This window comes from Cucurbita maxima, unplaced genomic scaffold (assembly GCF_002738345.1).
Source record: "Cucurbita maxima cultivar Rimu unplaced genomic scaffold, Cmax_1.0 Cma_Scf00017, whole genome shotgun sequence".
Classification (NCBI taxonomy): domain Eukaryota; kingdom Viridiplantae; phylum Streptophyta; class Magnoliopsida; order Cucurbitales; family Cucurbitaceae; genus Cucurbita; species Cucurbita maxima.
In genome coordinates this window covers 2,434,002-2,448,855 of record NW_019272033.1, presented here as the reverse complement: position 1 = coordinate 2,448,855, position 14,854 = coordinate 2,434,002, and the positions used below count along the sequence as shown (strand labels likewise).

Here is a 14,854-nt window from a genome sequence, read left to right as displayed (position 1 = left end):
TGTTTTTTTTTTTTTTTTTTTTTGTCGGATAAACTCAAAATTGTTTTATCTATCTCACCTAATAATAAAGAATTTAAATTGTTTTAAAATTTAAATTTCATTTTTAATTAAATTTCATTTTTAAAAAAACTTCTCTCTAATATATATGTTCTAAAATGGATGTCCATGTATAGTTGATTAAAGTGATAATATTTGATAGCGGTGGATTTGGGATATTACAAATAGTATTAGAGTCAGACATTGTGCAATGTGCGAGAGCGTTTCAAAAATCATAAGACTAACAACGACAGGTAACCAGGTCAAAGTGTCATCTATTAGTAGTGAGCGTAGATAATTACAAATGGTTTTATAGACAATCACCGAACGATACAAGATATTGATCGGAGTAGGGCAGATCCTAGCCATAATAGACCATTTGAAAACCGAACGAGCAAAATCTGACAACATTTATTCTCTTCCATAATAATTTCATTTTTTTTTTTTTTTAAGCTATTCTTATTAGGTGTATTTTATGGCATAATTTGGTTAATAATAAGATAAGTATGTGTTCCTAACACGCTTGTTTAATTGTTTAATACTTAATTTCAATCATATAATATGTTAAGGCTTGCCATATAATTTTCTTGGTTAGCATTAAAATTAATTTATTCTCTGTCACTTACAAAATAATTAAAGAGAAAAGTAATAATATATTGAGTTTTGTTACAATTTATAAGAATAATTAGACCCTAACATAAAAATCATAACGATCCATCACTAAAAATAACTCCTTTTAACTACATAAAAAATATCTTTTTAAATCTAAATAAATCTTAAAAGTTACATTTTAGAAGTATGAAAATTAAGACCCTATACCTATAGTTGACCTAAAACTATGCGGTCTATATATATATATTATTATTATTTATTTTTTAATTTTTTGTAAATTTGTTTAAATCAAATTAAACTAAATTAATAAAAATAGTACTTCGAAAACACCCATAAACTGTAAAAATTTACCAATGCCATATTTACAAAAGTTGCTCTATATTAATACTTTCTACTTTTTAAAAAAGGAAAATTATTTACAAAAGTGAAGTTCTTTAAAAATTGGAAATTTTAAATTTAAGGGTATTTTATAAACTTTTTGAAAATTAGAAGTATATTTTAACTATTTTAGAAGCTAAAAAGATAATATTAAAAAATTAGATATTCTATGGACAAATACAAAGTTCATATAATGTATTTATTAATTCAGACAGATTATTCTCTTCCAAATTTAATTAAAGTTTGTTAAAAATGGCATGCTCCTCGAAAATCCTATCACAGTAACATTGAAAAAATCTAGATTCTATTAGTTTCTCTCGTTTATAATTAATACTTCAATTCAAACGAAGTTCTAGAAACAAATAAGTCCCATTCAAAATAAAAATATCATAATAAAATTGTGCCACGGCTCAACAACAGCAAGTCTTAAAGAACTTAACCACGATATAACTGGAAAGCAAACAATATTTTATCGTTACTGGTTCAGAAACAGCCGCATGACCAAACAAACACCAACAGCACAAAAGGAAATTAGAAGACGACGGACACACTGAGAGCCAACCAAGGAAAGGAACAAACGGACTGGCTAAGAAAACTACGACCGTACATAGAAAAAAAGAGATGCGACAATCAAAGTATAGAGTACCATTCTCTTACTCTTCTTCCGTCTCAGACTCTGCGTTCTGGAGCCACTCGATGAACGGCTTTACATGCTTCCAGATTTGGCTACCCTTGTTAGCTCCTGCCAGTCCCTGCTGGTACCACTCTAGTACAAATTCCTCCTCTATTACATCTCCATCGTATAACGATTTCAGGACCAGTGCGATCTCCTTTGCCGCCTCCGGACTCGTGTTGAGACAGAAAGATTCGATGGAACGCAACAGAACTATCTGTGATCCCTCCTCCTGAGCTGCTGCAACTGCAACCAGGAACTTCTTCTTTTTCACTACCTCCTTTGAGAACCCTTTCCCAACTCCTTCAAATAGAGCCTCAATTAAGGCATTCGCAGTCTCTTGGTGAGTTCCAGTAAGTGACTCCAAGAATGATTTAAGATCGGCAGCAGAGGGACTTCTCTTCAAATAATCTTTGATCTCATTAACAAGGGCACCATGGCTAGACACTCTGTTTCCGTTCTTGCTTCCATTGACCACAGACTTCTCGTGTTCGGGAGACTTCTTTGACGACTTTGTCTCTTCAGTTGTAGAGAGCATGACCATATCAGCAGTGACAGCACTCAACTGCTCCTGAATACGCTGCTTGGCTGCCTCCAAAGATGTGTCTGTTTGCCACTGTACATCGTCGTCGTCGTCGTCGTCAGCAGCTTGGTCATTCTCACCGGCATGGCTACGAGTTGGAGAATGATCCTCATCAGAGCCGTTGCTCTTTTTCTTGCTTGGAACTTTGGTTACAGCTTCCTTTGCATTACCACTAGTGCTTTTCTTCTTCAAGGAATCCTTCTTTATTTTCTTCAGTTCCTCATCAGCAGCCTCTCCTTCCTTAAGCCGTTCCTTCTCAGCCCGCCTCATTGCTTTCTTGTCTTTTGATCCCTTCTTCTGTTCAGGAGGATTCTTGAGAATAAATGTAGTGAGTTTATCTCTCATATCAACATCAGATATGAATCCACAAGCAGCACATTTCATATTGATCATCTGCGTCTTTGTGATGATTATCTCAGTTTCAGGGTTTCCACAACCATAGCATTGAACATATTTCTTGATGAAGTTTTCGAGAAGACCAGCCAACTTCGCCGTCTCATGTGCTCCATTAACAAGAGCAATCCCTGTTTTCTCATCAAACTTGGATTGCGCGCCAAGCTCACATCCGAAGTACTTGGTAGTGTAAGCGGCAGGTCTACCCAAGGCTTTTGCAATGTCCACCATGTTAACTACATTAGTCTTGATGCCATTACCTCTACCTTCAATTTTAGTAACCATCCTAGGCATCTTATACCTATAGAAAGCATCATCACGGTTTGAGGCACCAATGTTCTGTAATGCCATGTTGTTAATACGCAGAAATACTGCAGCTCTGGTTAGAAAAGATAGGTAGCAGTAGCAGTATCTTCAAAAGGTCCTAACGTTCTTTGAGCAGCTGGGAAAGGCCGCATAAAAGAGAAACCAAGATCACGTACTTTTCTATGACCTCCAAGCAACTCAAGATGCATGCAGCCAATAGTCTCAGCACAGCTGTTCTTTTTCCTAGACGTAGGACAATACTCTCCAAGCAATCCAATCGATGACAAAAAGAGAGAGGCCCGTTCAGACATAAAAGGAGTTTCAAACTTAACGCCCTCCACTTTGAACTACAGGCAACAGACCAGATGGCCAAATTCCTGGGGATTAAGAACGATTATCCTATGAGTTAGGTTGGGGGAAAAATACCTTTGAGAAATTAAAATCTAGAAGAACAAACAAAATTTCATTAGGAGATCATCAGAACTTGAGTTTTCAGTCAAAATAAACTTCGTCATACAAGTGCCAATTACGCGCACGAATGTTGTCCCTACCTCTAAAATATAAAACTGAACCGTATGACAGCAAGTTGCATAATCTCAATAGACCGATATTTAATTCCAGCAAAAAGCAAAGGAAAGATTGAACAATGTTTACATTAAATAGAACGAGTTTTTGAAGACGACATAAATCAAAGGATCAGGCTTTAATAACTTGACACATGAAACATCATCCACGATTTGTATTAGATAAATGCACGAAACCATAACAACATATAAACTCTACCACCATTTACAACTAGAAAATAAATAATCGAAAGCTTTCAAATGACAAACAAGTAAGAAAAACAATACACAATTGAACACAAAAAAATAAAACGAATATCCCAGGCCTATTGGAAATACTAGATGGAACGAATACTATATCGAATTCACAGATAAGATTCAATCATCGATCTCAGAAGTTTTACATGAATAAATCACAATCTAAAGCGACGACCATATTTCTCATTCCAATAATGGAAAAAATTAAGAAAAATATACCAGACAAACGACAAACAAAAGTCAATCTACAGATCTGAGCGACGCGGCAAGAAACTTACTAAATTCCATCGAAAATCAACAATCGAAATACCGATCGTGAAGATTTTGTCAAATCGAAGATGTTTGATACAAAAGAACCGTGGATAACTTATAATCGATTACGACAATAACAAAAACAACGAATTGAAAACATTAGTTAAAAATCAAAGGCCGATAAAGCAACAAGAACAGGTTGTGAAGTTTGTTTAAACAAGAAAACAACGAAAATTCTTGCCTTACAGTGGTGGGAGGTCGAGGTACGAGAAGAAACTGATCCTGAAGCTTTGGCTCTTGTTCGCGCGGTGTCGAAGATGCCGATGGGATTTTGATGGGTAGAACGGACGCCTTTTATACACGCTCAAAGGAATGGTAGAAAGAAAACCCTACACGTCACCAATTAGGGCAAACTTTTGAAACCCAATTTAAAAATTAAAAATATTTGCACTAACCGACCTGAGGGGCAATGAATTGCCCGAAAGTTTCGTTTTATTTACGAATTTGTCCTGCACAGTCGCTATTGCTATCGCCTTTTCTCCAGTCTCTAATATTCTGCCACGCTGCGAGTCACGACATAAATTTGAAAAATATGCCTTTGTCCAATATGGTAATTGTAGCACAACCCTAAGGGTATATATGGAAATATGAAAATATCGGCGGCATTGTTGTAATTTGGAATTAAGGTATGACTTGAGGGAAAGGGAGAAGCAACCATTTTTCAGAAGTTACCTAACAAATTTCCATTTATACCCTTTTATTAATTAAAATTACAAATTAATATTTTTGTCCTTTTAAATTCTAACTTTTTATAATTTAATCAAATATTCCCTTGATTTATAATTTTATTTAAAATCGAATAAATTGTTATTTTCAATTTTGCTAAAATAGTAATATATAATATAAAACTTGAAGAAAATAAAATAATACATTTATTCACATTATTCTCCTTAAATAAGTTAAGTTATTCCCGTGATACTATTTGTAACAGCCAAAGTTCACTCTAATAGATATTATTCGCTTTGACCCGTTACGTATCGTCGCTAGCTTCATGATTTCCATACCCTTATACGAAATGTTTTGTTCTCCTCTTCAACCAATGTAAAATTTCACACGTCATTTCAACACGGTTTGTCCTTTCTTAAATTTTTTTAGTTATCATATATTCAGAATCACTCTCATTCAAACACAACCTCTTCATTTTTTCGAGTGTCGCATATCTACTAGCTTCCATTTTCGTTCATCCCAAATTACATCTTATCACGAGAGGCATTGCTTTAATATCATCTGTAACGTATACCATTCCGATCGGGCCCGAGCGTTACAAATTCAAAAAAAAATCCATTTTTGTCCCTCCCTTATCTATAATAGCGATGTTTTATTTAAATATATTTACGAAATGAATATGGGCCCAAAGAGTTTTCGTTTTGGGCCCAAAATGTTTTCAAGGCCCACTTTGTTGGGTCGTGGTAGAGATGAAATATTTATTACAATTTTTTAAAAATAAACATAGACATCAATTTAATTATCTTCCATATCAAAACATATAGATATTAATTATTTCATACATTTAATTCTACGTATTTAATATTCATACAAATTAAAATAATATTTAAAAAATAATTAATAGAGAATCCTAAACCCATTAAAAGAATCGAGATAGTTTGTATTCTGCCAAAGAGTTAGTCGGGAGCTATCTACTATTAATTGTAATTGAATAAATTTTGTTTAAATTATTGAAAAATTTTAATAATAAAATGTTTAATAATCTATATATATATATAAAAAGTGGATAAAAATTATTTTAAAAATTGTGAAAAATTTGATAGGATATGAGAAGAAATAAGAGGGAAAGAAGACTCTTAGATGAACACGACTCTCTACTATATATGATATTGTCCACTTTAAGCATAAGTTCTCATGACTCTGCTTATGATTATAAACTCATGATCATTTCCTAAATTATCCGATGTGGAACTTTCATCCAACATCTCCCGTTAATCGAGGCTCGACTCCTTTTCTTTTGAAGTCTTGGTCATTTTTTACTAAGCCTTCGAGGAGTCTCGACTCCAACACCTCCCCTCAAACAAAGTACGTCTCCCCTAAACGAGGCTCGACTCCTTTTCTTTTAGAGTCTTAGTCATTTTTTACTATGGCCTTCAAGGAGCCTCGACTCCTTTTTCTTTTGGAGTCCGACATTTGAGGATTCTATTGACATGACTAATTCATGGCGTAGCTATGATACCATATTAGATGAACACAATTCTCCAAATGATATGATTGTCCACTTTGAGTATGAACTCTCGCTTTGGGTTTCCCCAAGAGGTCTCATCACAATGGAGATAGTATTTTTTTATTATAAACTCATGATTATTCCCTAAATTAGCAGACGAGAGACTTTTATCCAACATGATTAAAAAATTAAAATGAAAAATATTATAGTTAAATAATTTTGTAAAAAAAAATTAAGGTTAATTTGTACATCAATGATTAATTTCTTTCCCAGTTCTTAGAAAAAAAATTAAAATTTGTACAAAATTTGATGCTATTTAAAATAGTGGGCATAAAAAAAATAAAAAAATAAAAAAAAATAAAATAAATAAATATATATATATATATAATTCATATTATGGAGCATAAATTAGTGGATAAATAGGTAAAATTGTTGATATTATTATCTACCGATTGGGTTGCGTATGGTATTAGCAAATTAGAACAACCTTGTACGATTGATATGAGTGGTCGAAAAACACGCCATATAAATGAAGGAAAAATCAGTCGCGTGTTCATACTCCAAAATTAGTTGCCCATGAATTCCGTCTCTCTCTCTCTCTCTCTTTCTCTCGAGAAATTCGGAACTTCTCTGTTGAGTTTATTGAAATGGAAGAGGTTACAGATGTGAGCAGTGAGTGCTTTGAGCGGTTGATGAAAAATGAACAATCAAATCAGAAGGCTCATTCAATTGCCTGCTTGGCAATGTGCAGCGAAGAGTTTCGTTCCGTTTTTTTTCCCAAGAAATGCGAAACTCTCTTCTTGTGTAACGTAATCGGAGCTCTTCAATTGCCTTTAAATGCTTTAGCTCTTAAGGAAGTTCAAGCTTGCATTTGTATTCGTCTCTCTTCTCTGAAAATCATCTCCGCAGCTCTGTATTCATCTCCCCCTTTTTCTGTCTCATACGGGGGAGAGGTACAGTGTTGAGCCAAAAATGAAAAACCGTGGTCCTCGGAAGGTATCTGCGAAATGGATTCCGTTCTTTTGCCTTTCGTTCTTTCTCGTTGGGATGCTTCTCACTTCCAATGGCAGGTAATTGTTTCTCCTTTCTCATTATTGGATTTGTCTGTATAATCGATTTCTACGTTCGGAATTTGTTTGCGTTGTTTCTTTTTACGATATTATGGAATTGGAATGATGATTTTGCAGGATCTGGACGCCGAAGCAACCGGATTCACGCCTTGTTTCTCAGCTACAACACGATCAGCACCACCTCCGAAGTGCATCTGAAGGCATCACTACGAATCAGGTGAATATCAAAAGACTCGTTTCGTCGTTTCGTTGTTTCGCTGTTTCGATGTTCCAAATGGACATGTGTGTTCCTATTTGTTGTTTGAATCGTTTTAGAAATCTGCCGAGGACAAGAGAGTGTTGGCGGAGTTTCACAAAACTCAGGCAGCAATTCAGTGAGTGTTGATTTGGAATCCTGTTTTCTGATTGATTTGATTTTCTCTTTTAAATTGATAACGTGTATTGGAATTACTGCTTTTTGTGGGGGCGTTATAGATCTATAGGCAGGCAAGTTTCTACACTGAAGATGGAAATGGCTGCAGCGCGGAAGATGACCGCTTCTGACATCAAATTGCCATCAAATAGAGATCATTTCCCAAAGAAGAAGATGTTCATAGTGATTGGAATCAACACTGCCTTTAGTAGTAGAAAGCGGCGTGATACTGTGAGGGAGACATGGATGCCTCAAGGTATTCTACGCTTTACAAAAACTTTTATATGTTGTACAATCGTCGACACGATGACGCATTGGCAGATCGATTAATTTTTATAAAACAAATCTTAAGAAAGACCCTTCTGGTAAAGACTTTTAGCATAGAACCTTGCAGTTCAAGGTAATTGATTATGATATATGTAGATATAGATATGGGATGGATGCAAGGAAAATGTATAGCGATCAATAGATACGTTGCCAGGGTATATATATGTATATGTATATATAGTATGTAAAATCGAAAAACTCTAGCTCCACCCTGCTTGGAACAGAGGGATTAGGACTTAATACCATGGATATATGTGTGTATATATATATATTGATTAGGATCACTCTCAAGGATTATGGAACAGGTAAAATATGCATACTATTTTAATCCTTAGTAGTATTAATAGCTAAGAACATGTCATTTACTGTTTGGACAGGGGAAAAACTCTTGCAATTGGAGCGCGAGAAGGGTATCGTAATTAGGTTCATGATTGGCCATAGGTATCGATTACGTTTTTCCACATTGCATTATTTGCTTTCCTTCTGCTATGGAATTGATAGAAGTTAACGTCTGTATGATTCGAACAGTGCAAAGACCAACAGCCTATTAGACCGGGCGATTGATTCAGAAGATGCTCAACACAAAGATTTCTTAAGGCTGGTAAGTAAGAAAGCAGCACATAACACAAAATGTATGGATTAGTAGAATCCTACTCATAGAGATCGAATTTCGTCTGAGCCTTTTATTGTTTCGTAGGATCACATTGAAGGTTACTTTGAATTGTCTGCAAAAACAAAGATTTTCTTCACTACAGCTTTTGCTAAATGGGATGCTGACTTCTATATTAAAGTCGATGACGATGTTCATGTCAATTTAGGTATGTGCTACCTTTTGGATGTCTCACAGTTATTGTTCATGGTAGTAATTATGTGAATAGTGGTCTGGTTTCATATTGTTCATGAGTATTGCCTACAAAACAAAAATTTGTGATGCAAAAAATCCGATCAGATTTTCTATGTATGTTGTCTTTCTAGGTGCGTTAGCTACAACTCTTGCTCGTCATCGTGCTAAGCCAAGAGTGTACATAGGCTGCATGAAATCTGGACCTGTTCTTTCTGACAGGTAATTCTTTTGAAGGCTTGGTTAGCATTAGTATGTGCATTATCTGTTTGCCATCATTTTGGTCTCAAGTATCTGGTGGCACGGGGGAAGGGAACATGAAATGAAACGGTCTAAGCCCACCACTAACAGATATTATTCCTTTTAGAAGTTAACCGTTTTCTAATGCTTCTATCACCATGTATGGACCTGATAAAAAATACTCTGCAACAGGAATGAGAAATACCATGAACCAGAATATTGGAAGTTCGGGGAGGACGGGAACAAGTATTTCAGACACGCAACTGGGCAGATTTATGCAATATCAAATGATTTAGCCTCTTATATCTCGACCAACCGGTGAGGATAGTTGTTTATTTAGTCATCGTATTCGATTTACATGCATATAAGATCTAGCCAAATGAACAGTTGCACTAATTTGTGACTGCAGGCAAATACTGCACAAATATGCAAATGAGGACGTGTCACTCGGTGCGTGGTTCATTGGTCTTGAGGTCGAGCATATCGATGACCCCAACATGTGCTGTCCAACCTTACTAGGTATTTCTCTACCCGCGATAATATTCATCAAAGATCATTGAATTTTCATACATCTTACAAACAAAACATAACTCAACTGGTCAAAACATATATCTCGATAAGAACTTCGAATCTCCGATTGGATTTTGTTTATATGTTTGTATGAATGGCGAGTGCAGACTGCGAGCTGAAAGCTCAAGCAGGAGATGCTTGCATTGCTTCATTTGATTGGAAATGCAGTGGGATTTGCGAATCAGTGGAGAGAATGAAACATGTTCATGAGAAGTGCGGGGAAAAGAATGATACTCTATGGAATGCTTCCTTTTGACACTGTAAAAGTTTTGGCTATATATATATACACACACATATATATATATATGTTTATAGAGGTTAACGAGCGAGGAGCGAGCTCGAACGTCGAGGTTGAGAACGTGCAGTTCATAAACAAAGGCTGCTTCTTCTTGATCTTCATGTTCATCTTGTTCTTCCTTCTTCGTCAGCTCATGTGGAAGCCATGTGAGAGAGATGAATGAAAATGAATAGTGGTGTTATTTTCTTTAGCCTATTAACAATACCATACTTTTCTCAACTCTTCTCTTTGGACCAAGTTAGAATTTATGTTTATCCACGAATCTAATTCTTTTTAAAAAAATAAAATAAATAAATTTATTTGAGGTTTCTATTCATTAAAATTTAGATGTCAATATCGATATAAAGATTAGTGGTAAATATTGTTATTAATATTTATTTTGATTTTGAGATTAATAAATAATATTATTCATCCTAATTCATCATGATACCTTTTAATTTATAACATTATTTTCTTTTAAATCATTTTAAACGTATTTTTTTATTCACATTTTCTGAAATATTTCTTTCAAACATGATTCGAGATTCGAGCATAAGCCGACCTTGTCTGCGAATTTCAAATTTCTCACGATTGATTTGTTCTTTGGGTTAGAACAAGTCTCACACAATCACTGTCCCACTGACTATATCAAACGTGACTCGCTCGAATATACGCCAACGTTATCTGCGAAGTATATTCACTAGGTTAGAACAACAACACTCTATTTTCGAAATTTTAGATAAGAGATATTGAAAGTTCACAAAATAAAAAATTCATAAATAATTCATCAAAGTGTGAGATATAATCACAATCGATTGGGTTGGGTGGTTAACTTTTTAAAAAAAAAAAAAAAAATAAATTTTTTTTATTTAATTTCATCAAAGTGTCAGTATAATCATCAACCATCTATTTTCGAGTTGGGTTGTTGTTAACTTAATAATAAAAAATAAAAAATATATATATATATTTATCCATAATTCGATAGAATTTTAGATAAGAGATATTAAAAGTTCACAAAATAAAAAATTCATATTTAAACTAGCCTGTATTACCCGGTCAGGCAAACCCACAAATACACTTATCTCATTAGCGTACGCATTTTATAAGTTTTCTTCGGTTCGAGTTGACTTTTATTCTATGAACCTGAAACGAAACCGAGTCAATTCGAGTCCAGAAAAAATAACTCAACCCAACCCTTATAATTTAGGTTGGATTGGTGGCCATGTTGATTAGAATAAACAAAAGTGGTACTTGTCTTAATTGCATTATTAATAACCGTAATCTATTTAGTTTTCCCACAAATTGACGAATGTTCTCTATTCAAAATTAGGAATACAGCTATTTTGGTAATTTACGCAACAAAAAGACCAATTTACCCTTCCATCATTCAATCGCCCACACTCCCCATGTGAGCACCGACAGCACCGATTTGCCAGCTGCCCACACTCAACAAGCCGCGTTTTTTCCTCTCCCACCACCATTCTCCGTTTTCATGAAACCGCTATTTATCTTCCAACACGTGTCCAATTCCATACGTTTCAGTATATCATTGGAGGAAAATAGTTTATTATATAGGATCATTCACAGGTTAAAAGAACCCTACACGGCATAATTTCTTACACCGCAATTCCAGGCTTTCCCTCGCAGCATCTGATTAGAGGTTTTCACTTTACTCTTTATTATTCAAACCCTTACTTCTCATTTTCCCTTCATCAGTTCTTTCTTCTTCCATTTCCATTTTTCTTCCAATCGAAGAACGAAAATCCATGGCTCGATTTGCGATTCTCTTTGCTCTCATTTTGCTTCCTGCACTCGCCGTCGCAAGCCGGCCCGTTAGAACTCCGTTCCTTGTTCGTGGTAAAGTGTTCTGTGATACTTGCGTTGCCGGCTTCGAAACCTCCGCTACCACCTACATTCCCGGTATCTGCTCTCTTTCCTCGCTTTTAGCCTACTAGTTGAGAATTGTGGATGTGTTTGTTCTTATGTGCCTCGTGTTCTTGCTAGATCTGTGATGTAGTTAAGAGATTATGTTGATTTGTGGCTTGCTTGCTAGTTTAATGGTGGATCTGGTGCTTGAATCTTGAATGCTGCCTGATGGTATGTGGAGTGAGTTAGGGTTTAATTATAGGGATTATTTTAGTCCAAATTCGCGGTTTGGGTATGATTATTTTTTAATTGAAGCTTAATCTTGGGCTTAGTAATTAGATCTATGTTTGTTAGGTAAGAAGACTTATTTATTTTATATTTCTTTCTATGTCGTGCGTAACTTTTTATATTTAAGCAATGATTTTTCAAATCTGCCCGCTTACATTAGAATTTTTGTATTGATCCTGTATTTAGAACACTTCTCAGAAACTTTTACATACTATGTGTCCGAAATAACATCAACTGCTCGTAATTCTTTTTGCATCCATTGTCTGTGTTAAGAATATGAATAGGATAGAAGATTAAATGTAACAAACTAGCAGTTTAAGGCTTAAGCTTTTAGGTCATGTAGTAATTTAAATTTAAAATGGTTGTGGAGTAAAAGGTCGTGGGTAGGGGTGTACATTCAACCCAATAACCTGGACCAACCCAACCCGAATTATAAGGGTTGGGTTGGATTAGCATTTCAGGTAGGGTTGGGTTCATTTTTCTGAACCCGAACTGAATCGGTTCGGTTTCGGGTTCGTGGATAATTATACATCGATTTGTGTTTATTTGTGAATTTTTAATATATTTTATCTAAGATTGTATTTGAATAATTATAAATTGTGGATAAATAAAACTAAAAAAATCCGATAACACGACAACCCAACCTGAAGGTTGGGTTGGGTTGAGTTGTGAAAATTTTCGGGCTGGGTTGGGTTATCAATCCAACCAATCTGAACTTTTGGGTTGGGTCAAAAAAATCCTTCAACCCAACCCGAACCATGTACATCCCTACTCATGGGTCATTTGTCATGGGCTAATTTTCAAGCCCTTAAAAAGGATGAGAGTGAGGTGGTTGGTATATCAACTTGCTTCCAGATTCATTTTAGTATGTGCAATCGGTTGATTCAAACCTCTAATATCTTTGTCGACCATAAGTGTCTTAACTAGTTTTGTTTGTTAAATCATTACCTGGTTGGTAGATATAATCTTTTGTTATATCCCTAACCCTTCTCTTGATTGGAGTCAGGATATGAATTTAATATACAAAGGCCCACATGCAGGTTATTATACAAAGGCCCACGTGTCTTAACTTAGTGCTTAACATGTGATAATTGTCTAGGTGTGGGTAGTTCACGGATAAAGCCTTTTCACCAATTGTTCAATTTCCTTGTAGGTGCTAAGGTCGGAATTGAATGCAAAGACAGGAACACAATGGAACTTCTATATAAGCATGAGGCCACGACAGACTCCACTGGTTCTTACTCACTCTTAGTCAATGAAGACCACGAGGACCAAGTTTGTGATGCCGTACTAATCAGCAGCCCTCAGAAGGATTGTTCATTAGCAGCTGAAGGCCGTGACCGTGCCCGTGTAATCCTCACCCGCTACAACGGTATGGCCTCAAACGAACGTTATGTCAATGCCATGGGTTTTGCAAGATATGAACCTATGTCTGGCTGCAACCAAGTCCTCAGTCAGTACCAGGACATCGAAGATTAGAACGGGTTTTAATCCTACAATCGCTTAGTTGTATTTCTTGAGGTATATTTGCCCTGTTCTGTTCATGCTAGTGTTGCCCCACATACTCTTTTATCTGGACATTGAATGGTGTTTGTTATTGCATTCTTAAAGATGATTAATATGTTTTGTTCATTCACTTCATTACTATCATCACCAGGATGATGCCATCAACACACCCTTATTTATAAATACAAACTAGTGAAAATAGCCTTAATGACTTCTAATTTCTAACTGAAATAGGCTACCTGTTGTTATGCCGTAACTTAATTACTTTGTTGTGCAATAATTTTCTCCGGATTATGAATTAGATCTAATAATCCCTGACTTTCTAATTTGAATCTCTATGATTTGATCTCCCATATTTGTTGAAGCAAGCCATGAAGTTCAAGCACTGCACTGGTTAAGCCGAACATGGGTTTTAAAAATCTCGAGGGAAAACTTGAAATGAAAAGTCTAAATAAGACAATATCTGCTAGCGGTGAGCCTGAGCTATTACAAATGGTATCAGAGCTAAACACCGGACGATGTACTAGCAAGGAGGCTGTTATCTAAAGGGGTAGACAGAGGCGGTGTGTCAATAAGGATGTCAGGCTTTCAAAGGGGGTGGATTTGGTGAAGGTCCCACATAGATTGAAGAAAGGAATTAGTGCGAGCTAGGACACTAGGCCTTGAACGGGATGGATTGTGAGATCACACATTGGTTGAAAAGGAGAACGAAAAACTTTTTATAAAAGTGTAGAAACCTCTCTTTAGGAGAGGTGTTTTAAAATCTAGACGGAAACCAAAGAGAAAATATTTGCTAGCAATAAGTCAAAAACCTTGTATTTAATTAGTAAGGGGTGAATTTCCAAATTTCCAACCATTCACACTTAGGATTATGAAATAAAAGAATCAACCAACTTTTAATATTTTGGCTTTAATCTTTAATAAGAAAAAGAAAAAGTTTAAAAAAAATGGTTAATATATTCGAGATAACCACGTCTCAAGTTGACAAAGTTAATTTTTATTTTTGTAAGTCTAATAGCTATAATATAGATACTGAAATTAAAAATATTTAACTATAAATCTAATTTTAATCCTTTTATTTATTTATTTATTTTTATTTTATACAACAACTGAAATTACATATGCTGAAATAAGATTTAATTAAAAAAAAAAAAAAAAAAAAAAAAAAAA

General features: G+C 35.1%; 3 protein-coding genes across 4 annotated transcripts; 2 read left to right on the top strand and 1 right to left on the bottom strand.

Moving 5' to 3' along the window:
- Positions 1–1,396: 1,396 nt before the first annotated feature.
- LOC111492137 (probable eukaryotic translation initiation factor 5-1) lies at positions 1,397–4,435 on the bottom strand. Of its 2 annotated transcripts, none has more exons than XM_023141375.1 (2): positions 4,301–4,435; positions 1,397–3,358 (listed from the first exon to the last, which is right to left on the bottom strand). In XM_023141375.1, the coding sequence occupies exon 2, from the start codon at positions 3,024–3,026 to the stop codon at positions 1,680–1,682; it is 1,347 nt and encodes a 448-aa protein (XP_022997143.1). In that variant the 5' UTR covers positions 3,027–3,358; positions 4,301–4,435; the 3' UTR covers positions 1,397–1,679. The 2 variants fall into 2 exon arrangements, with proteins under 2 accessions (XP_022997143.1, XP_022997142.1); XM_023141374.1 differs by having other exon boundaries at positions 4,296–4,433.
- A 2,404-nt stretch (positions 4,436–6,839) lies between these two features.
- LOC111492152 (beta-1,3-galactosyltransferase 7-like) lies at positions 6,840–10,264 on the top strand. The gene is made up of 11 exons (XM_023141404.1): positions 6,840–7,357; positions 7,475–7,574; positions 7,673–7,731; positions 7,832–8,025; positions 8,474–8,537; positions 8,625–8,697; positions 8,794–8,914; positions 9,072–9,159; positions 9,370–9,495; positions 9,587–9,696; positions 9,855–10,264. Exons 1-11 carry the CDS (start codon positions 7,260–7,262, stop codon positions 10,001–10,003), a joined length of 1,182 nt encoding a protein of 393 aa, XP_022997172.1. The 5' UTR covers positions 6,840–7,259; the 3' UTR covers positions 10,004–10,264.
- A 1,351-nt stretch (positions 10,265–11,615) lies between these two features.
- On the top strand, positions 11,616–13,869 carry LOC111492234 (protein DOWNSTREAM OF FLC-like). Its single transcript, XM_023141515.1, has 2 exons — positions 11,616–11,944; positions 13,332–13,869. The coding sequence occupies exons 1-2, from the start codon at positions 11,791–11,793 to the stop codon at positions 13,655–13,657; spliced, it is 480 nt and encodes a 159-aa protein (XP_022997283.1). The 5' UTR covers positions 11,616–11,790; the 3' UTR covers positions 13,658–13,869.
- Positions 13,870–14,854: the final 985 nt, after the last annotated feature.